General features: G+C 30.5%; 1 protein-coding gene and 1 long non-coding RNA gene across 3 annotated transcripts in view; one reads left to right on the forward strand and one right to left on the reverse strand.

Annotated features, from left to right (window-relative positions):
- Positions 1 to 817: 817 nt before the first annotated feature.
- LOC144858947 (uncharacterized) lies at positions 818 to 2313 on the reverse strand. The gene is made up of 3 exons (XR_013616683.1): positions 2200 to 2313; positions 1583 to 1707; positions 818 to 1039 (listed from the first exon to the last, which is right to left on the reverse strand). It is a non-coding gene; the product is annotated as an uncharacterized LOC144858947 (long non-coding RNA).
- A 6139-nt stretch (positions 2314 to 8452) lies between these two features.
- The window catches only part of LOC144851616 (dynein axonemal heavy chain 1-like), a 41364-nt gene continuing 26958 nt past the window's right edge, over positions 8453 to 22858 (forward strand). Inside the window, exons 1-19 of one of the 2 annotated variants that reach the window (XM_078709166.1) lie at positions 8453 to 8465; positions 12791 to 12973; positions 13462 to 13620; positions 13805 to 14186; positions 14295 to 14709; positions 14883 to 15040; positions 15168 to 15382; positions 15484 to 15651; positions 15762 to 15892; positions 16004 to 16154; positions 16380 to 16573; positions 16699 to 16924; positions 17056 to 17258; positions 17681 to 17822; positions 19115 to 19270; positions 20114 to 20312; positions 20474 to 20727; positions 20989 to 21201; positions 21419 to 21583. In XM_078709166.1, coding sequence (XP_078565292.1) covers positions 12806 to 12973; positions 13462 to 13620; positions 13805 to 14186; positions 14295 to 14709; positions 14883 to 15040; positions 15168 to 15382; positions 15484 to 15651; positions 15762 to 15892; positions 16004 to 16154; positions 16380 to 16573; positions 16699 to 16924; positions 17056 to 17258; positions 17681 to 17822; positions 19115 to 19270; positions 20114 to 20312; positions 20474 to 20727; positions 20989 to 21201; positions 21419 to 21583 — 3699 coding nt within the window. In that variant the 5' untranslated portion in view covers positions 8453 to 8465; positions 12791 to 12805. Of the gene's footprint in view, positions 8466 to 12786; positions 12974 to 13461; positions 13621 to 13804; positions 14187 to 14294; positions 14710 to 14882; positions 15041 to 15167; positions 15383 to 15483; positions 15652 to 15761; positions 15893 to 16003; positions 16155 to 16379; positions 16574 to 16698; positions 16925 to 17055; positions 17259 to 17680; positions 17823 to 19114; positions 19271 to 20113; positions 20313 to 20473; positions 20728 to 20988; positions 21202 to 21418; positions 21584 to 22858 lie in introns of those variants that run through there. The other variant, XM_078709176.1, reaches the window with a different exon arrangement.

Genomic DNA, 22858 nt, shown 5'->3' on the forward strand with positions numbered 1-22858 from the left:
GAAATAACGTTGAAAAAATGGTTGAAAATGAAGTTTGCCTCAACAAAAATGTCAACGTTGATTCAACATAGATTATCAACGTTGAAACAACGTCAAAATGTCTACGTTGAAATTATCAATGTTGATTCAATGTTGAAATTATTAACGTTGAAACAACGTAATAATTAAGTTGAAATGAAAATTTGCATCAACGTAAATTTCAACATAGATTTAACGTTGAAATTATCAACGTTGATTCAATGTTGAAATATTAAAGTTAATTCAACATTATCCGCAAACGTTGAAATAACGCTGAAAAACTGTTGAATTAAAGTTTAAATTAAAAAAAATATCAACGTTGATCCATTGTAGAGTAATCAACCAAATTCAAGGTAGAAAAAATAACGTTTAATCAACGTATACAGATCAACGTTGATTCAGTGTAAACACATTTTTACCATTGATTCAACATAGAAATTATCAACAATAATTTAACATAGCAATGGTTTAGTTAATAGAAGAACAGCTTATAGTAACAGCTGAAATCTGGCATATTTTCAATGGTAATTGATTTGTTGAATTACTATATCCAATTTGAATCAACGGTTTTAAAGTAGTTGGTAGTAAAGTATACTGTTACGTCCCAAAATCCATCAATAGAGACATTTTATAAATACTGTATATCTTACTAATCTTTAATTTCTATAAAAACATAAAATAACATTTAATCAGGTGTTATCAAATCATCAGGCAAAATCCAAGCAACAATCAAATAATGTACATCCTCACTGACAGTTGTCAGGTACTAATAACCAGTTTGTAATATGTTTTCCAACTAACATGATTGAATAACTATAAATATTGGCTGATTACAGTAAAACACAATAAATACAACACACGTCACAGGTGCCTTGTGCTAATGTTGCAGAAGTCCAAATGAAATGGCAATAATACAATACTGTAATTGCATTGTTCCGATTAGTCAATAAACAGTTGCCTCGATTCCTGTGTTGACATTGTCCTATGCTTTCCAAAAGTGTATAATATCATTTTTCCAAACCTGAAACAAATTCAATCAAGTTACTGTAGTTTTAAACAAAAATAATACAGTAAAAAATTAATTGAAAGATTTATTGTCCCCAAAAAACATGAACAATGAAGATTAATACAATCATACTTTGAATACCTTGCCATTTTTCAATTTTAACAAAGATATTCACTTGCCGTAGAAAATAAACAAAAACAATAAAGATTTCACTTAACAAAAATACAAAATAAACAGTACAGTATATTTAACCAAAAACCAATTGTTTGTTTAAATTTTTCAGGTACAAATACATTTTTTAAAATCTAATTTTTGGTCAAAGTGAACAACTCTATAGTGACGGCATATTCAACAAAACATTAAAAAAAAAATTGTTCAGTTCAATTATATCTTTAACACATTGTTCAAAAATCATACTGTACATAAACAAAAATTCAATTCAGAACATCATTTCACACTTACACGTAAAATATGCAATCAATTCAATTTATGTAAATAATATTGGAACACTGTATTAATATTTATTCAATATTAAAGTTAAGAACTATAAATACCAACCTTTTGTATATAAAAATATTGATCATCCATTAGATTTTTCTCGTTTGATTCACATAGAAAAGATTATACATGTACTTCATTATTTTGTACTCTAGCTAGGCATAGGCCTTAGCTAGGCCTACAATCTGAAATAAAGAAAGCGAGTGAGTTTAAACAAATAGCCGTCCTAGGCTAGCATGTGTTTGTATACTATTAATACTAATAATAGCATTAGCAGCTACTGTAGACAGCCTAGCAAAAAGCTAGCTAGGCCAACTAGGCCCTAATTATATATTATAATGTTATATTTATGTATACTTTTGGATAAATAAAGAAAGAATTGAACTAAGGCCTAATACATACCATTTTATAACCATAATAAGTACAGTACTGTAGTTATCCTTGGCAAGGCAAATGTTTGCCCTTGACAGGCATGATACTAAATGCTTTTACTAGGCCTAGGCCTAGTGAGTGAATTCAGTTCATCACCAGTTTGGCAGCCTGCCTAGCCTACTACTATAGCCTAGCTATGCATGTGTGGCCTACTAGACTAGAGGCTAGCTATTGATAAGGGTAAAATAGTCAAGTTCTAAGCTTATAAATTAGTAGATTACAAATAAAAAAGATTGTTTTCCTACCTGAAAACATACTTATTTGACAATTTCAATGATGAGCCTTTTTTTTCTAGCCTACGTCGAAGTACAGTAACTGAAATTACTGACTGATGATACTGACACCAGTTTCAAAATTTTATCAAAACGAAACTAAACCAATGACAAGCTCGTATCTAATGAAATTTGATCTTGCATGACAGGATCATTCAATTTTCAACACAACTTCTAGCTAGAACATTTTTGTATTATACAGAGACAATAATATTTGCCAATCTAAAATTCCTAAATAATCAAGCTACATCATACATTTATTGTTTTACAATAAAGGATGATAAAAAAAACGCCAACTGAAATCTAATGTTAATTTAACGTTGAAACATCAATGGCAACGCACTTAAACACATATTATTTAATATTAACGTTAAAAACATGTCATTTTAACCAAAGAATTAAATAGAATTTAACTTTAATTTAACGTTTAATTAACATTGAAAAACAAAAATAATAATTGTTTGAAAAAACAACATAATTTCAACAGTTTTCAACGTTGAAAACATGTCATTTGAAAATGACAACTGGATTTCAACGTTAAAATAACGTTGGAATAACATTGAAAAACAAAAATAATAATTGTTTGAAAAAAATTACTAGTTAGAAATACAATGTTATTTCAACGTTTGATCAACATTGATAAATTAACGTAAATTACTAGTTAGAAAGACAATTTTATTATAACGTTGGATCAACATTGATAAATTAACGTAAATTACTAGTTGAAAATACAATGTTATTTCAACGTTGGATCAACATTGATAAATTAACGTAAATTACTAATTAGAAAGACAATGTTATTTCAACGTTGGATCAACATTGATAAATTAACGTAAATTTCTAGTTAAAAATACAATGTTATTTCAACGTTGGATCAACATTGATAAATTAACGTAAATTTCTAGTTAAAAATACAATGTTATTTCAACGTTGGATCAACATTGATAAATTAACGTAAATTACTAGTTAGAAAGACAATTGTATTATAACGTTGGATCAACATTGATAAATTAACGTAAATTACTAGTTGAAAATACAATGTTATTTCAACGTTGGATCAACATTGATAAATTAACGTAAATTACTAATTAGAAAGACAATGTTATTTCAACGTTGGATCAACATTGATAAATTAACGTAAATTTCTAGTTAAAAATACAATGTTATTTCAACGTTGGATCAACATTGATAAATTAACGTAAATTTCTAGTTAAAAATACAATGTTATTTCAACGTTGGATCAACATTGATAAATTAACGTAAATTACTAGTTAGAAAGACAATGTTATTTCAACGTTGGATCAACATTAATAAATTAACGTAAATTTCTAGTTAAAAATACAATGTTATTTCAACGTTGGATCAACATTGATAAATTAACGTAAATTACTAGTTAAAAATACAATGTTATTTCAACGTTGGATCAACATTGATAAATTAACGCAAATTACTAGTTAAAAACACAATGTTATTTCAACGTTGGATCAACATTGATAAATTAACGTAAATTTCTTGTTAAAAATACAATGTTATTTCAACGTTGGATCAATATTGATATATTAACGTAAATTTAAAGTTATAAAGACAATGTTATTTCAACGTTGTATCAACATTGATAAATTAACGTAAATTACTAGTTAAAAATACAATGTTATTTCAACGTTGGATCAACATTGATAAATTAACGTAAATTACTAGTTAGAAAGACAATGTTATTTCAACGTTGGATCAACATTAATAAATTAACGTAAATTTCTAGTTAAAAATACAATGTTATTTCAACGTTGGATCAACATTAATAAATTAACGTAAATTACTAGTTAAAAATACAATGTGATTTCAACATTGGATCAACATTGATAAACATAACGTAAATTACTAGTTAAAAATACAATGTTATTTCAACGTTGGATCAACATTGATAAATTAACGTAAATTACTAGTTAGAAAGACAATGTTATTTCAACGTTGGATCAACATTGATAAATTAAAGTAAATTTCTAGTTAAAAATACAATGTTATTTCAACGTTGGATCAACATTGATAAATTAACGTAAATTACTAGTTAGAAAGACAATGTTATTTTAACGTTGGATCAACATTGATAAATTAACGTATATTTCTTGTTAAAAATACAATGTTATTTCAACGTTGGATCAACATTGATAAATTAACGTAAATTTCTAGTTAAAAATACAATGTTATTTCAACATTGGATCAACATTGATAAATTAACGTAAATTACTAGTTAAAAATACAATGTGATTTTAACGTTGGATCAACATTGATAAATTTACGTAAATTACTAGTTAGAAAGACAATGTGATTTTAACGTTGGATCAACATTGATAAATTAACTTAAATTACTAGTTAGAAAGACAATGTTATTTCAACGTTGGATCAACATTGATAATAAAACGTAAATTTCTAGTTTAAAATACAATGTTATTTCAACGTTGGATCAACATTGATAAATTAACGTAAATTTCTAGTTTAAAATACAATGTTATTTCAACGTTGGATCAACATTGATAAATTAACGTAAATTTCTAGTTAAAAATACAATGTTATTTCAACGTTGGATCAACATTGATAAATTAACGTAAATTACTAGTTAGAAAGACAATGTTATTTCAATGTTGGATAAACATTGATAAATTAACGTAAATTACTAGTTAAAAATACAATGTGATTTTAACGTTGGATCAACATTGATAAATTAACGTAAATTACTAGTTAGAAAGACAATGTTATATCAACGTTAAATCAACATTGATAAATTAACGTAAATTACTAGTTAGAAGGACAATGTTATTTTAACGTTGGATCAACATTGATAAATTAACGTAAATTTCTAGTTAAAAATACAATGTTATTTCAACGTTGGATCAACATTTATAAATTAACGTAAAACATTTGTTAGAAAAACAATGTTATTTCAACGTTGGATCAACATTGATAAATTAACGTAAAACATTTGTTAGGAAGACGATGTTATTTCAACGTTAAATCAACATTTATAAATTAACGTAAATTACTAGTTAAAAAGACAATGTTATTTCAACGTTTGATTAACATTGATAAATGAACATAAACATTTTATTGAAAAGAAAATGTTATTTCAACGTTGATTCAATGTTTATTAATAAACGTAAAAAAAATAGTTAAGGAAAAAATGTTATTTCAACGTTGATTCAACGTTTGAAATACGCTGACAACATGATTTCAACAAATCAACTATATTTCAACGTTGATTCAACGTTGAAATTATGTTCTGTGCCCACTGGGATAAGTGTACATTTTTAGAAATGCAAATTATTAAAATCACGAATTTTTGTGAAAGTTGTACTTTTTGTTTGTTTTATAGAACCTATTGAACATATCTACCAAATTTCAAAAGTTTCTGATTACGATACGTATTTTTTCGCGATGAATTTATTATGTCGCTTCAAACTAGGGTTAGGGTTATATAACCTAAAACAGTATCATATTCTTTATCACTGTTTTTAACTGTGTAACCAAATTGGTTCTGGAAAACAAGATGATAAACTATTTAACTTGTATTTATTATATTATATGTATCCTTTAATGTAATATGAAAAATAAAATGTATATAGTTTATCATTGTGTTGTAGTTAAGTTAAACACAGTGATAAAGAATAGAACTGTTAGATTATTATAACCCCAACCCTAGTTTGAAGCGATCGCATACTTAATTCATCGTTAAAAATACGTATGGTCTTGAAAAAGGTTTGAAATTTGGTAGATATGTTCAATATAGGTTCTTACATCTAAAATATAAAAGAAATATCATATTCGTTTTATTTTGATTTCTGGGAATCATCAATGAAGTAAAAATGTGTTGGAAATGTATGGTATTTCAAAAGTATACATTTTTTGAAATGCAAATTATTAAAACTTTTATTTTTTGTTTGTTTTATAGACGTAAGAACCTATTGAACATATCTACCAAATTTCAAAAGTTTCTGAATACGATAAGTATTTTTTCGCGATGAATTTATTATGTCGCTGCAAACTAGGGTTAGGGTTATATAACCTAAAACAGTATCTATTCTTTATCATTGTGTTTAACTGTGTAACCAAATTGGTTCTGTAAAACACAATGATAAGCTATGTAACTTGTATTTATTATATTACATTATATGTATCTTATTCTTTATCATAACGTTTAGATAATAAGATATACTTAATATAATATTTTGCTATGTAAATAACATCATATAATAAATGTTTCATCATCATTGTGTTTTACTCTAACCAAATTGGTTATAGTAAAACACAGTGATAAATTGCTATTCATTTATCAAATTATTAAATGTTTCCTATTCTTTATCATTGTGTTTAACCGTAACCAAATAGGTTATAGTAAAACACAGTGATAAATTGCTATGTAAATGTCATTTATCATATTAATAAATGTTTCCTATTCGTTATCATTGTGTTTTACTCTAACCAAATTGGTTATAGTAAAACACAGTGATAAATTGCTATGTAAATGTCATTTATCAAATTATTAAATGTTTCCTATTCTTTATCATTGTGTTTTACTCTAACCAAATTGCTTATAGTAAAACACAGTGATAAATTGCTATGTAAATGTCATTTATCAAATTATTAAATGTTTCCTATTCTTTATCATTGTGTTTAACCGCAACCAAATAGGTTATAGTAAAACACAGTGCTAAATTGCTATGTAAGTGTCATTTATCAAATTATTAAATGTTTCCTATTCTATATCATTGTGTTTTACTCTAACCAAATTGGTTATAGTAAAACACAGTGATAAATTGCTATGTTAATGTCATTTATCATTATTATTAAATGTTTCCTATTATTGTTTTACTCTAACCAAATTGGTTATAGTAAAACACAGTGATAAATTGCTATGTAAATGTAATTTATCAAATTATTAAATTCCTATTATATATCATTGTGTTTTACTCTAACCAAATTGGTTATAGTAAAACACAGTGCTAAATTGCTATGTAAATGTCATTATCATATTATTAAATGTTTCCTATTCTATATCATTGTGTTTTACTCTAACCAAATTGGTTATAGTAAAACACAGTGATAAATTGCTATGTAAATGTCATTATCATATTATTAAATGTTTCCTATTCTTTATCATTGTGTTTTACTCTAACCAAATTGGTTATAGTAAAACACAGTGCTAAATTGCTATGTAAATGTCATTATCATATTATTAAATGTTTCCTATTCGTTATCATTGTGTTTTACTCTAACCAAATTGGTTATAGTAAAACACAGTGATAAATTGCTATGTAAATGTAATTTATCATATTGTTAAATGTTTCCTATTCTTTATCATTGTGTTTTACTATAACCAAATTGGTTATAGTAAAACACAGTGATAAATTGCTATGTAAATGTAATTTATCATATTGTTAAATGTTTCCTATTCTTTATCATTGTGTTTTACTATAACCAAATTGGTTATAGTAAAACACAGTGATAAATTGCTATGTAAATGTAATTTATCATATTGTTAAATGTTTCCTATTCTTTATCATTGTGTTTTACTCTAACCAAATTGGTTATAGTAAAACACAGTGATAAATTGCTATGTGAATGTCATTTATCATATTATATTAAATTCCTATTCTTTATCATTGTGTTTAACTGTAACCAGATGGTTTAATTTTTACCATAGTCTTAGTTGGGACTGACTGAACTAAGAATAAAACTGGGTAACTGTACCAACACCTCAAATAGTCTCAAAGTATTTTTTAACATCACCGCAAAATTGTTTATACGTTTATTTTGATTGGCTAACTAAAGTACGGCCTAATGAATATTGATATTAGAGGATTCCCTAGCTTAGTGAAAAAGTTTTATTACCAAAAATGTGCTGATTACGTCACTACCGGAAGTTGTAGTCTACCATGATGCAGACGCAATTGATTATGTACGTTTGTTAAACATAAAAAAAACTGTAAATTACCACAAAACGACGATAGGAAGGAATTCAAAGAAATGCCCTACGTGTTCAAAATCATTGTTTTAATATAGTCTGTATGTATAACTAACAATTGACCTTGTGGAAGAGCGTATAAATTTAATTTAAAGTAAAACATGATTTACTCGCCAATTTGGTATTGGATATATAGCTCATTCATCTCTATAAAAATGCAATTTTTCGACGGCTGTATTTTAAGTCTAACCTAATAGTCTATAGCAAATTCCTTAGCAACACGGTACATACGACATTATAAATAACACTAGGCCTAGAAGACTGAACTGTATACTAAAAAAACATTTAAAAAAAGAGATGGTAGCCTAGATGTCTATATATTAATTAATAGGCAAGTTATGTTCCATATTTTTTTAGGCCCCTACTAGAGCGGGTGCTAGCCCTGTAACGCCAAATGAAGTGACATTGCCAAATGAGGTGCGCGTGGTCTGTATCGCACAAGGCTAGGTCACTTAATTTGGCAGCACGTTTCTGGCGAGCTAATCGTGTTATTAAATATTGATATTATTTATTTCCAAATAAACACAAACTGAAAATGATTAACCTGAGTATTTCTAACCTAATAATCTTCATTCATTGTATGAAATTAAACCATTATAACTGAAACATACGACGAAAATTTACGATTTTAGTGTAAAAAACGAAAGGTACTGCCATCGAAAAATATAGAAAACTCGACATGCATGATGGGAAGCCTACCGACCCCTTTCTAAGCAGCTGGAAAAGAAGACTACTCGTTTTAGCGCCAAAGGGAAGTGTCTGAAGTCACGTCTGCATGTTATGCGGACATGGTCTGGGACAATTTGCCTTTAGCGCTAAAACGTTGATTGTTTGAGTTATGGGACGCCATTTCTGCATTATTTCCTAGTAATATTTTGATTTGACGTTCCTTTCGTCGGTACATTATTCCCGTTACTATTTTGTTCGTTTTTATGAATTTCTATGTTTATGTTTTCAAATTAAAATGATTATTCGTTGAATATGAATGTATCCCGTTATTCTATTGATTATATTGTATATATTTTTTTGTTTAACATTGCTTAACTATACAGTTTCCTATCCTTTTAGTTTCATTTTTAATCAATTCCGTTTTTTTTAATGTATAATGTTATTTATGTTTTTTATTTATAAGTTCTTTAAGAATATGAGTTACATGATCACATTTATTTCACTTATTATACCTACAGTATAACACTATATTTACTTTGATGTCTGAAACATTAAAACATAAATTCGGAATAATGGCGAACCTAAGTCGCAAATTGTTAGTTAGATATTTGTTATAATTTCATCATCTCATTTGTTACACGTGTGTGTGTGTGACCTATAATAAATAAATAAGGGATGGCAGGCTACAGGTAGGCCTACTTCGAGGGGAAATTCATCAAATTGTTTCATCAAAACAATAATTCATAAGGTCGGAAACATTTAGAACATAAATAGATAATGAAACCAAATTTTGAGATATTGCGTTGTTCTCTTTTGTTATCAATCTTTTCATGTCACGTACCGTAATAGAAGGTAACAGTTGAACATGCATATCACAATAAATAAATAATGGTAATTAACTAATTAATTCACCAATCCTAATGTCATTTTCATCAAGTTTTAACAATCTTTGATGTCGGAAACATTCCCAATAATAGAGACTAATTTTGCAATATGTTAGATATTTTATTCAGCTGGTACTTTTTACCTTGATATCGGGAACATTTGAACATAAATTCGCAATAATGGATCATAATTGTGCAATGAAGTCGTGTCATCTTGTTCATATGATGTGGGAAAAAACTTTGGATGAGATATGGGGTGAGCGAAATTCTAAGCAAGCTAAATACATGATACTTATTTTGAGGTTGGAAAAAAGCACGTGAATTCGCAAATAATTGAACCTAATTTTTCAATGAAGTCGTCATCTCATTTGTTCATATCGATGTGAGAAAATGTTTGGACGGGAATGTGGTGAGCGAAATTCTAAGCAAGCTAAATACATGAGTTATTTTAAGGTTGGGAACACAACGTGAATTCGCAAACAATTGAACGTAATTTTGCAATAAAGTCGTTTGTTCAGATCATATTACAATGTGGGAAAAAAGTTTGGATGGGAATGGGGCGTTGAGCGAAATTCTAAGCAAGCTAAATACATGAGTTATTTTAAGGTTGGGAACACAACGTGAATTCGCAAACAATTGAACGTAATTTTGCAATAAAGTCGTTTGTTCAGATCATATTACAATGTGGGAAAAAAGTTTGGATGGGAATGGGGCGTTGAGCGAAATTCTAAGCAAGTATTACTTCGAAGTCGGGGGAACAACCTTAAATTTGCAATAATGCAATGGAACCTAATTTTGCAATGAAGTCGGTCACCTTGTTTGATACGATGTTGGAAACACGTTTGGAGGGGTGGACGAAATTCTAGGAAGCTAAATACAGTTAGTTATAACACTAATTATTTTGAGGTCGGGAATATTAGAATTTATACTTAAATGGAACCTAATTTTGCAATGGAGATTGCATGCGTTACCGGGATGCGTTATTTTCATCTCGGTTGTTCGTTCCATCAATTATACGTCGTACATAATGTGGAACATGCATGCACTGTTATACTTTGTGGGGTGATGAGAGTGGGATGCTACTGTAATCAAGTTAATATATTATTTATTGACATACAGTAATTTAATTAGCTATATCGATGGAATAGTAGATTAGGCCTATATTTACACATTTGCAGCCTTCACTATTTATAGAATAAATCAGCATTAAATAAGCCAGTGGGTAAATTTTTATGGAATTTTTTTTAAAGCAATATGCTATATAACATTGAATCACGGTGAAACATATAACAATAAAGAAACAAGTATAGAAAAATGGGTAGCTTTAAGAAATACTATTATGCTAATAATTTCTAATTTGCTACGATTATCAGAAAAGGAATTCACTGTGATACGAGTTACAGGTGGTACTGATCTGATTTTATTTCCTTTCATCTTGTATATAAATTACATTGTATAATCCGGGTTGTAAAATGAAAACAAACAAATGAAAATCTCACAAATTCTTTATGTGTAAAATATTTTAAAACGAGATATAGATGGTAATGATGATCATTGTCAAGTGTATAGAAAAATATGAACATTAATGAAATAGGATGTAATACGGAATTGATAAATGTAAAAATGTTACTGATGAATTGTAACGACATTGGGAATTAACAAATGTGTTAAATAATATGTTTGCGCCACAAAAGAGAGAAAAAAAGCTATCGATGGAATGGTGGGTACGAAATCCATGATAATTTAGCTACTTAGCTGAAATAAATTCGACGGGAACCTGATTTCACAAGAGGACCTCTTATATGAGTTTGTGAGGACTCCGTTTATAGAGGACATCTTAATATCTGTTCTAAAAACTCCTTAATATCAGTTCCAGAATTAACCTTAATATCAGTTCTTTTCTAATGAAGAATCTGGGCAATTTACAATCAAGCAACAACACCACATAATTCTACGTGAATTCTACTGTACGTGAACTAGCCTTAATACCGCCTGATTACGGTATATAGGCCTACAGTATTAGCTTCAGAATAAATGACGACGCATTCTACAGATATTTAAAAAAATGAAAATATTAAATTGGCTTCGTCGAAATGTTGTACCTTGATAGACAGACCCCCAAGCACAGGTAAATCATCAGATTCTGCTTGATCACAGACAATCTGCACTGCAGCACAACTAAAAAGCAGTAAAAAGATTTTGGCACAAAAGGCGTATCATATAATTTGCGGACCATGACCGAAGCACTTCCGCTTCGATCTATTCGACGAAAATCAAAAAAGGATAACTATTTTCTGCTTTATATTTAATTTAATGTAATGGTGATCTAATAACAGGCGTAACAACACATAATACATATTGTAGTTTAATACTGGCTTAAATATAATTGTTTTATATAAACTGTATTTTAAAAAATGACAATAGAACTTCATTTTGCAATAGTACCTAATTTGGCGCCTTAGACGCCAAATTAAGTGCGGTACCTCATTTGGCAGCGGTACCTCATTTGGCGTGACAAGCCCTCCTACTAGGGCGCTTTAGTAGGGCCTGGCCCAGGCTGGCTGGCCCTGGGCCTACTAGCTAGCCTAGAGTAGAGGCCCAACCAAGAAGGCCTAGGCCTAGAGGCCTAGGCTAGCCCTAGCTAGCTAGTGTAGGAGGTCAGCCAGGAGGGGGAAGTTTAACACGCTGCGTTGCGTATTGTTCTCACACAAATAGCCTAGTAATAGTATAGTAGGCTAGGCTTACTTAACACAGGCGTATAGGCCTAGGCCCTAGTACTAGTAGTGCGTACTGCGTAAGGTGTATCTGATTGGTTGGTTGCAGCCGCCATCTTGTTGATTCTCTCTTCATGAAGAATCACTTTTTGAACTGCAATAACATTGGAGTTTGCGATCCAGCCTTCGACTATAAAATCTTTTGGGCAGAACACTTCTTGGATTTAAGTACTAGCCTACAGTATCTGTATTAATGTATATTTTTATTTAAACAAAAATAGGTAATTACAAAAGCAATGAGTTCTCGGAATTCACTAAGAAGTCGAGATGGTGGAAGACCATTTTCTGCTAATAGAACTCAAATTCCACCTGAAAAAAAAGATGATGCAGCCTGTTATCCAGAAATCAAGCAGAGGGGATATTATTCAGATATCCTTGAACGCAGTGCAGAAGAAAAACTAAAGGTAAACTAATTTTACACTGAATTATAATTGTAATAAAATATTAGCATGCTGATACTAGAAATAATGGAAATTATCATAATTATACATCATACATGAAGTTAAAAAAAACATGGGAGGTTTGTTTTAGGTCAACAGAGCTCACTATTTACTGTTAAGCCTAGGATCGGAGTGCAGTAGTGCGATCTTGTGGCTATGTGAGAGGAATTCCCTTCCTGTTTGTCTTTAAAAATAAATTATGACCTCAAATGGTTGTACAATTCTTAAATAACGTAAATTCGCTTGTATGTAATCTGGGAGAAAAATGTGGAAAACCGGGAACTATTGTTAGGCTGGGAGACGTTTAAGTTTAAAAATGGGAGTCTTCTGGCTAAAACGGGATTGTTGGCATGTATGACACCTACACTGTAATTCAATTGATTTGTTAATATATTTCCAATTTTGAGTAATGGTAAAATAGCTATATTTAATAATAATTATTCTTTTTATAGGACATCTACTCTGGTCCACATACAGAACAGGATACATTATGGAACTTATCAAAAGAAAAGCATATTCCTGCAGTTACAACATTTGTAGGTGATATGAACTTCAATGAGGCTCTCAACAGACAAGTATATGGACCTACAAGTCAAATCACAACAGAATCTGTAATTATGTTACTTTATTTTAACAAGGGTTTAAATCATTGGTTGGTTTGTCAATAGCTATTTGTCACCATGGAAATAAGGGATATGTAGATCATAATTCCTGTTGATATTACTTTTATTTATTTTATGTTAACAGATTATAATGTAAATATTTAACATTTTAATCATCTTCAAACTGTTACAGGATTTTCCAGAAAACTCGTACCTACCAAAAGTCCAACTTCCATATTTTGTTCCACCTGGACACTGTCCTCGTAAAATTGAAATTGAAAGACGTAAACGCCTCTACCAGAGTCAGGACTTGGAAGATATCTTAGAAAAACTCAATATTGAAACAGAATTGTTGATGCCTAAACAACTTGGAGAAAATTTCAAAGTTACATTGAATGAAAACTGTGGTGAAGATGCCGCCCCATTTCCAGCATTTCTTCCATTAGATATATTCACAGACATGGAGTTTGATTGTAGAACACCGGATGAGTGGTTAGATATGGGTGTTGTAAATGGACATAGACTACCTATTCCTGCCAAAGCATTACTACCAGCATGGGATTCAACTGAAAAATGTAAGACTATACACTTTGAACTAAAATAAGCTTATAGTTAATAATACATATACAAAGTAGTACTGTATATCTTTAATGTATGTTTTCAAAATTTTTATTTTATTGTAGTGGATCCCAAAGACCCTAGTCTGGAGTATGAGTGGTTTGATGTAGGTGTTTTGGACTATGACCAAGAAGAAAGCTTATGGTTGGTCCAGAAAACTGACCTTAATGGACGGATTCTTGATCATGACAGTCAGGTGGTTGTTAATGGTGGAGTTAAAAATGGCATAAGACAACCGATTCAAGCAACTCAGTACTGGATTCCACGAATACAAGTTATGTTCATTGCAGAAGATCCAGCAGTATTTGCACACACTGTTTCGCAAGCCTTCCATGATAGAAGACATACTGAAGCATTGCTGAGGTATCACTTGTACGTGGACTGTATGCCTATGGATGGTGTAGGAGAACTAGACTCAGAGAGCTTGAAACGGGTTGTTGGTTGGGCTAAGGGTGCACCATCACTTGCTAAAGATAAGAAGTAAGTGGTCATTAAAAAAAAAACACTAGAAAAACTTACACCTCAAAAAAAGTATGGAAACATACAATAATTGTTTTCTTATAATTGACTTCATTAAATGTTTGTTTTGGAAGGTTTTGTTTTCTTGCGTTCTTTTTTTTTCACACTCATCTTACCATTTTGTTTGTTTATAGTCTTGATGATTACGTCCATACATTAGAGAAGGAAGTAAATATTGACTATGCACGAGCAATGAATAGAATCATCTTTGACAAGATAGTACAATCCAGTCCTGGTACATTTGCTTATGTCACAATCCCAGTCAAAGATAAAGAGCATATACCAGACACAGGTATTCACACAAGTTTTGAATAATAAATACTAACAACAATTATAACTCTATAAACATTGTGTTTCATTAATGTTAGAACCTCTAATTTCCTCCCTGCTTTAAATGTTTATTATAATTTGTATTGAAGGCTATTACGGAGATGTACCTGATTACCCATTTGATGAACAGTATGATAGCTTTGCATTTAACTCATTGTTAACAAGAGAAGAAGCAATTTTTGCAATGATGAAAGTCAGAACAGAATGTAACAAAGTGTCAGCAATGTCATTGTTTCATGTTCCAATGGCAAAGCATCTAAGGATAGAGGAGTTTGAACAAACTCAGAGTTCACAAACTTCACAGGTTCAGTAACTCAATTTCCTTATAAAAAAAAAAAAAAAAAAAATTAAAAAAGCATTCTTCCAATTATATTATTGACTTCTTTTATTTCTATATTTTTTCAGGTTCAACTATTTCTGAAAGATAGTTGGATCTCAACCCTACGTGCTGCCATCCGTACAAGCTTACGTGATGTTGGCAAAGGCTGGTTCAACCTACACGAAACAAATTGGGAAGTCTATCAAAAATCAAAACTTAAAAAGTTCATGGAGATGGTTAAGTTCTGTATGCAGGTAATTGCATTCAATGTACAGTAGTACACTAGCAATACTTTTTGTACATAAACCAACTTGGATGTTTGATTTGTAAAGATTACTGTAACATGTTGTATTTAATTGTTTAGGACTCGATGCGTTATCTGGTTCAGGATTCACTAGTCAATTTTACACAAATGATTATTGATGCATGTTATTCAGTGCTTGAATGTCAGGATACAATGGATTGGGGCAATAAATTAATCGTAAGCCCATATAGGTAAGTTTAAAAAAAAAATGATATATAAAATTACTTTTAAATCTTAAAGCATGGTTAATTTAATTGTTAATTGAAAGATATAAAAATGGAAATGTTGTTTTATGTTATTAGGCCAAAACGCAACTGTCTGTTCCTGGTAGATCTGATTTTAGATTCAACTGGTTGCCACTACAGTACACCTCTTCCCAGTTTTGAATCTATGCTTGTGTCACTATTCGACCGAGGAATTGGAGCAACGCAACATGTCCCTCAGTTAGAGAAGGTTTTTATTATTTTTATTTTCTATGTTAATTACAATCATTTTTACAACCATATTAAAAACCTACACCAATAATTTAATTTTATATGTAATAATCTAATAATCTGCATGTTGGACTTGATGCAAATTTTATTTGTGCTTTTGTTGCTAATGGATTACTGTTACTTTATGTAGTATGTACTGTTGTTCTCTATTATGGTACATTGTTTAATCTTACACTTTATGTAGTATGTACTGGAAGACATCTTTTGGGCAGATACTCCACTATTAGAATCTGTAGGTGAACACGAACCAAGAGTTGAAGAGTTAAGAGAAAACATTCGTAATGCAATCCGCAAGGCTTTGATTCCAATGAAGGCTTATTCCAAGGCTTATGAAAGACATATGCAGCTCATGAATCTGGACATTGATGAATACATCAAGTATGTCTTGTTTCTTTCTAGAAAATAATCATTAATTATGCTTTCACATAATAAAAAGATAAGGTAATAACATAATACTTGATGTTAATCTTAACATTAATATGATTGTATCATATACACAATAGGGAATATGATTCAAAGGAACATACTGCTGCAGAAGTGAAGAAAGAAATAGAGGATCACTTGGTTCAAAAAGAGATTCTAGAAAACACAATACCAAGTAACATTATCATTGGGCCATTCTACATCAACACTGAGAGTGTTCGTCAAGGTCTTTCCAAAAAGCGTAGGGCATTAGCTAATGCTTTACTTGAACTACTTGCACAGAAACTGAGAAGACAAGCTGAAGATGTAAGTTTATTGAAACTAATAACCATTAGTAATGTTTTCTCAAAATAATCAATTAAAAATGGTCTTTGGAGGTTTACAAAATTGTATTGTCTAATAATAATATTATTGTGCCTTAATGTTCTTCTTTTTAGGCATGTGAAGAATTTAAGTCAATCTCTCGTCGTCTTTATGACAGACCCAACTGCATTGAAGATTTAGCAGAAAGCAAGGAATGGATGGAGTCGATCCCAGAGAGGTTGAAAGAACATCAAGAAGTCATTGACAAAGCCATGACTGATTATGAATTGATTGAAGAGTTTTGCTATAACTTATCAACAGATGATTTTAATCTTAAGTAAGTGGTTTTGCTATAACTTATCAACAAATGATTTTAATCTTAAGTAAGTGGTTTTGCTATAACTTATCAACAGATGATTTTAATCTTAAGTAAGTGGTTTTGATATAACTTATCAACAGATGATTTTAATCTTAAGTAAGATTGAAATCGAAAAAATACAGTAATGACAGTTTTTTGTTTTGATCTTGCCAAACTTGTGATGGTCACCTAGTATAGGCAAAACGTTAACTTTGCTGAGATAAAATAAATACCCAAACACAAATTGATCAATCAATAATAATAAAAAGATTTGTTAAGCATACATATCCAAAGGAAACTAATCCCATAATTAAATTTAAATTAGTTAATGTAATGCATTCCTTTTATTCTCTAATTACATGACCTATTTATTCCCATTATGTATTCCTCTAATTGTGCAGGTGGAGTGCCATAGGCTGGCCTCGAAAGATTGAAATCCAAATGGAGCAAACACTTCAACAACTGGAAGAAGATCAAGAACGTTTCCAAAAGATCCAAGTGACGGACCAGAACAATTTCCAAGACAGACTTGATGCACTTCAGGTTGAATTTCCAAACAAAACTTTGCTTTTCCACAATTTCAACAAACCAGTCAACATTATTTTCCTTCTTATTCTGATCTGTTACTATACCCTAACCTATTCCTTTATTTTCAATATTACCTTTATCTATCATGATTTATATTCTACTGTATTCTTTTATTTTCATTCTGATTCTGTTTCCTTTTGTTTAATTTTTTATTTTAACCTATTCTATTTCATTCTTATTCTGTTACCTTTATATATCATCCATTTTAATGTTATTTTAGCCTATTCTTTTATCACTATTTTTGAGAAGTGTTTACTGGTTTGTTGATATGGTTGTGGTTCATTTATCATTGCAAAGTATTGCTGGGAAACTCATGCATTTTAACCACCCTTGCAATGCTTCATTTTCATACTTTCCAAACTACTGTATACTCTATGTACGTATCTATACTATACTTTTGTGTTGTGTTTGTTTATGGTGTTCCAATGTGTGCTTTCTAATGTTATATGTTGCATGTATACTTTTCCTTTCATTTCATCCAGTTTTTTAGTTGTTAATTTATCATACATAACCACTTTGCTAAAATACAACAAATCATATCATACTAACTTGCATAACATAGATTCAGGTGTTGGAAACATCCATTCGTAAAAACATACATTTCATTCATATTTATTATATATTATCAAGTAGATCGGCTTTTATTCAATAAAACAAAAGGCAAACTTTACAGAACACAAAAATAGACCACATGCTTACCTAAGGACTAGCCAAGCTTAAGAGGCAAGGCACAGGAAAATAATGATAAAACAAATATTCCATCAGAACAAAATTGTAAAGACTTCATCTTAATTGATTCAAATTCAACTAAAAGATTATAAATAAACAGTACAAATAACTAATAATAGTATTAAATCAACAAAGATGTTTTTTTGTTTCCAATTGGTTTTTGTAAAGTGTTTCTTTCTACTCTTAAACTTGACAAGGGTTGTTAAAATATTGGTGCTTCTATGTGCACATCCACATGTTGTGTACTAATACACATGAATTTGTTTGTGTATGTCCACATAGAATGGAATTTGTTGCTGCTCGCTCTCATGGAAACATAGGTTACACTAATAGCTTTAAGACTAACATTGTAATACATGTATTGTAATTGGTATGGAAATCCTAGCAAACATTTACAGTAATTTTGTCATTTGCTGATGATTATTATCATATTAACGCTATGTGAATTAATCTAATGAATCATTGGTTTATGAATTGTTACACCATTCCTGTATAACATTGTTTGAGATGTGATTTAGATGGTAGTTGCTGGTTTTGCTGCTCATACTGACCTTGAAAGATCACATGAAATAGCGAATGAAGTACGCAGACTGACAAAGCAGTTAAAAGAATGTCAAGGGTTGGCTACTATGTACAACAACAGAGAACGACTCTTTGAAATGCCTCAAACTAATGTAAGTACAAGATTCTTGGAAAGTAACCTGTTGCTCTGAATGTGCAGGTAGTTGCTTACCGTGGGCAAATCGGTATTTCTATATTGCTTAGTAAATTATTTGATTTAAGTTTTTAACTTGAATATTTAAACAAAGTATTTCTTGGGTAGAAACCTAATTAATTCATTGTGACAGAGTCAAAACATCATCCTTAAATCTTATACATTCGGCTCTCCCAATACCAGACTCTCTTCGGCTCTCCCAATACCAGACTCTCTTCGGCTCTCCCAATACCAGACTCTCTTCGGCTCTCCCAATACCAGACTCTCTTCGGCTCTCCCAATACCAGACTCTCTTCGGCTCTCCCAATACCAGACTCTCTTCGGCTCTCCCAATACCAGACTCTCTTCGGCTCTCCCAATACCAGACTCTCTTCGGCTCTCCCAATACCAGACTCTCTTCGGCTCTCCCAATACCAGACTCTCTTCGGCTCTCCCAATACCAGACTCTCTTCGGCTCTCCCAATACCAGACCCTCTTCGGCTCTCCCAATACCAGACCCTCTTCGGCTCTCCCAATACCAGACTCTCTTCGGCTCTCCCAATACCAGACTCTCTTCGGCTCTCCCAATACAAGACTCTCTTCGGCTCTCCCAATACAAGACTCTCTTCGGCTCTCCCAATACCAGACTCTCTTCGGCTCTCCTAATACCAGACTCTCTGAAAACCAGAAACTCTCTGAAAACCATACTTCATTCAGAATATTAGAAATTCTGTAAATAAAACAGACATAATAGATCAGGCCAAATTATTGTTTTTATTTATAATATTGTATATTTTACATGTTTAAGTTCATTTTGTTTTAGTATGATAAATTATCGAAGCTCATCAAAGATTTTGAGCCATTCAAAAACCTTTGGATGACAGGCTCTGATTGGTTGAAATGGTATGACAGTTGGATGAATGATCCAATTACAAGTATTGATTCTGAGCAGTGTGAGAAACAAGTCATGGACTCTTTTAAAACAATGCACAAATGTGTAAAGATCTTCAAAGACATACCTGGTAAGTGAAATGAACAGAAGGAGCATATAGTATGTACGTCACCTAGCCATTATTTTTTAAAAGATCACAACCAAAGCAGTCTTTTTTGTTTTTAATGAGATATAACCGTAAAAGTACAGAAGAATAATGGCAAATATTTGAAAAGAATATGTTTTTTTTAGGTGTTCAGTTGATAGCACAGAAGATTCGGAGTGATATAGATGACTTCAAGCCATTTATTCCACTAATCCAAGGACTCCGTAACCCTGGTATGCGTAGTAGACATTGGGAACTACTGTCTGGAGAACTTGGATTTAAGATTATCCCAAAGGCATCATTGACATTCAAGAAATGTTTAGACATGAACCTTCAACAACACATTGAAAAGATTTCAAAAGTTGCAGAGGTTGCTGGCAAAGAATACTCCATTGAACAGGTCAGTCCTTTTTTACGTTTAATTGACTGACATGAACAATATTGTATCATTTGCTTTTTTGCATATTTATCATTCCAAGGAAATAATAATTTGTTTAACCAATGTAATCAAAGCATATTTATATTGTATAGAACATAAGTACAAATAACCAATTTATTTTTAAACTGTATTAAAGAAGTTGATGTTTTTTATGCTGTTATTCAAGGTGGAAATTGATGTAGTATAACATTATTATGAATAAATTGGTTTCATTTAATGTAGGCCTTAGATAAGATGGAATCTGAATGGAAACCAGTCTTATTTGAAATAATGGAATACAAAGACACTGGTACATTTATAATGAAAGGTTCTGATGAATGTACACAACTCTTAGATGATCATATAGTAATGACCCAAAGTATGTCATTCTCACCTTACAAGAAACCATTTGAAGACAGAATTAACACATGGGAGTCCAAACTCAGGATGACACAGGTAGGATTTTCAGCTGTTAACATACATTATATTCTTTTAATACGTAATACACTGTACACTCCTCATCCTGTCATCCTTTGTTTAAAAACTTAGAAACATTGCTTGTAAGCACTATTAGACAATCATCAACTAGTTTATAAAACACAGTATGTTTCTAAAGACGAAAATATGTAATCATGCTTTTTGTAATCAAGTTGTTTTATTTTGTTTTATATAGGATGTGTTAGATGAGTGGTTACTGTGTCAAAGGTCATGGTTATATTTAGAGCCAATCTTCAGTTCAGATGACATAAATCGTCAGTTACCAGTGGAAGGTAAACGATATCAGACAATGGACAGAATGTGGAGAAGGATTATGAAAAGTGCCAAAGAAAACCCACAGGTGAATAGGGAGTATGGTTTTGGTCCTTAACATTTTGAAGTCACAGTAGTTAGTCACTGCTTATAGTCCAGTTCCCTATGTCAAAAAAAGTGCCTTCGTGTGCAGATCATGGGGAAAGTGTAAACATTGTGTTTTATGAATATTTGAATCATGCTGGTTATAAAAACCCATGTTGTCAAATTTCTAACATTCAACTTTGACCTCTGACCTCAATTTGAATATTTTGACCCATTGAAAACAAAATGGTCATATCTTTGCAACGCTTAGATTAAATAAAATAATTTTAGTTTCAAATTATTTGGAAGATGCATATTAATATTCGTTCTAATGGAAAAGTTTGTCTAAAAATGGCCGGAAGTATGATTTTTGGCATTTTTGACCTTTGACCTACATATGATATAACTTCGTAACTAACAGTTGGACAAACTTTAAATAGGGCTCAAATTATTCTGAAGGTATAAGTTTCTATTCAGTCTAATGAGAACTTTTTCAAAAAAATTACTTAAAATCTTTGTATTGACATTTGACCTGTACTGGTAGTACACATTCCTATAATCTCAAAAACTATTGGCCGTAAAAGGGTTTTTTTTGTGAAATTTTTCGAAAAATTTACATTTATATGTTGTATAATAACAACATTTTATAAAAATGTAAAAAAATTCTATTTATGAAAACTAACTTTGTAATTTATTAACATCACTAGCGTTTGTTATAGTATTATAATGTGTTACATTTGCTGATTTTAAGCACTTCACATGAATTTATCAGAATTATGTGTATTTAATATGAAGTTTTATTTTTTTGATATAAAGAAAATTTAATTATCTATCAAATAAGACCATTTTCAAATTATTATGGCTAAAACTTAATTAGATACAGGGAAAAAAGTGTATTTTTACTTGTGTGAACAGCGCCCTCAATCTTCATTTTTTCCCTTAAAATACCACATTTTTATGTGGTTTCATAAACTTAGCTGGTTGTAACTTTGTTTCAAAGATTTTTTACAGTAACCTGTAATTTACATACCCCTTCTATAACATACTAGGTCAGTTTCTGAAAAAAATTTAGAAAAATATCCTGATAGCTTGATATTTTTGTTGAGGTTATTACATGATACATGCCAACAAAATATTTTAAATTTTGTGCTAAAAGTCCATCTTTTTGGTTTAATAAAATCTATCTAGCAGTATTACTACACAAATTTCATATTTTATTGGATAGATTTTATGATTATCTTTCCAATAAAATGTGCTGTTTGTGTAAGAATGTCTGTAC

Source organism: Antedon bifida, chromosome 1, assembly GCF_963402885.1.
Source record: "Antedon bifida chromosome 1, ecAntBifi1.1, whole genome shotgun sequence".
Classification (NCBI taxonomy): Eukaryota; Metazoa; Echinodermata; class Crinoidea; order Comatulida; family Antedonidae; genus Antedon; species Antedon bifida.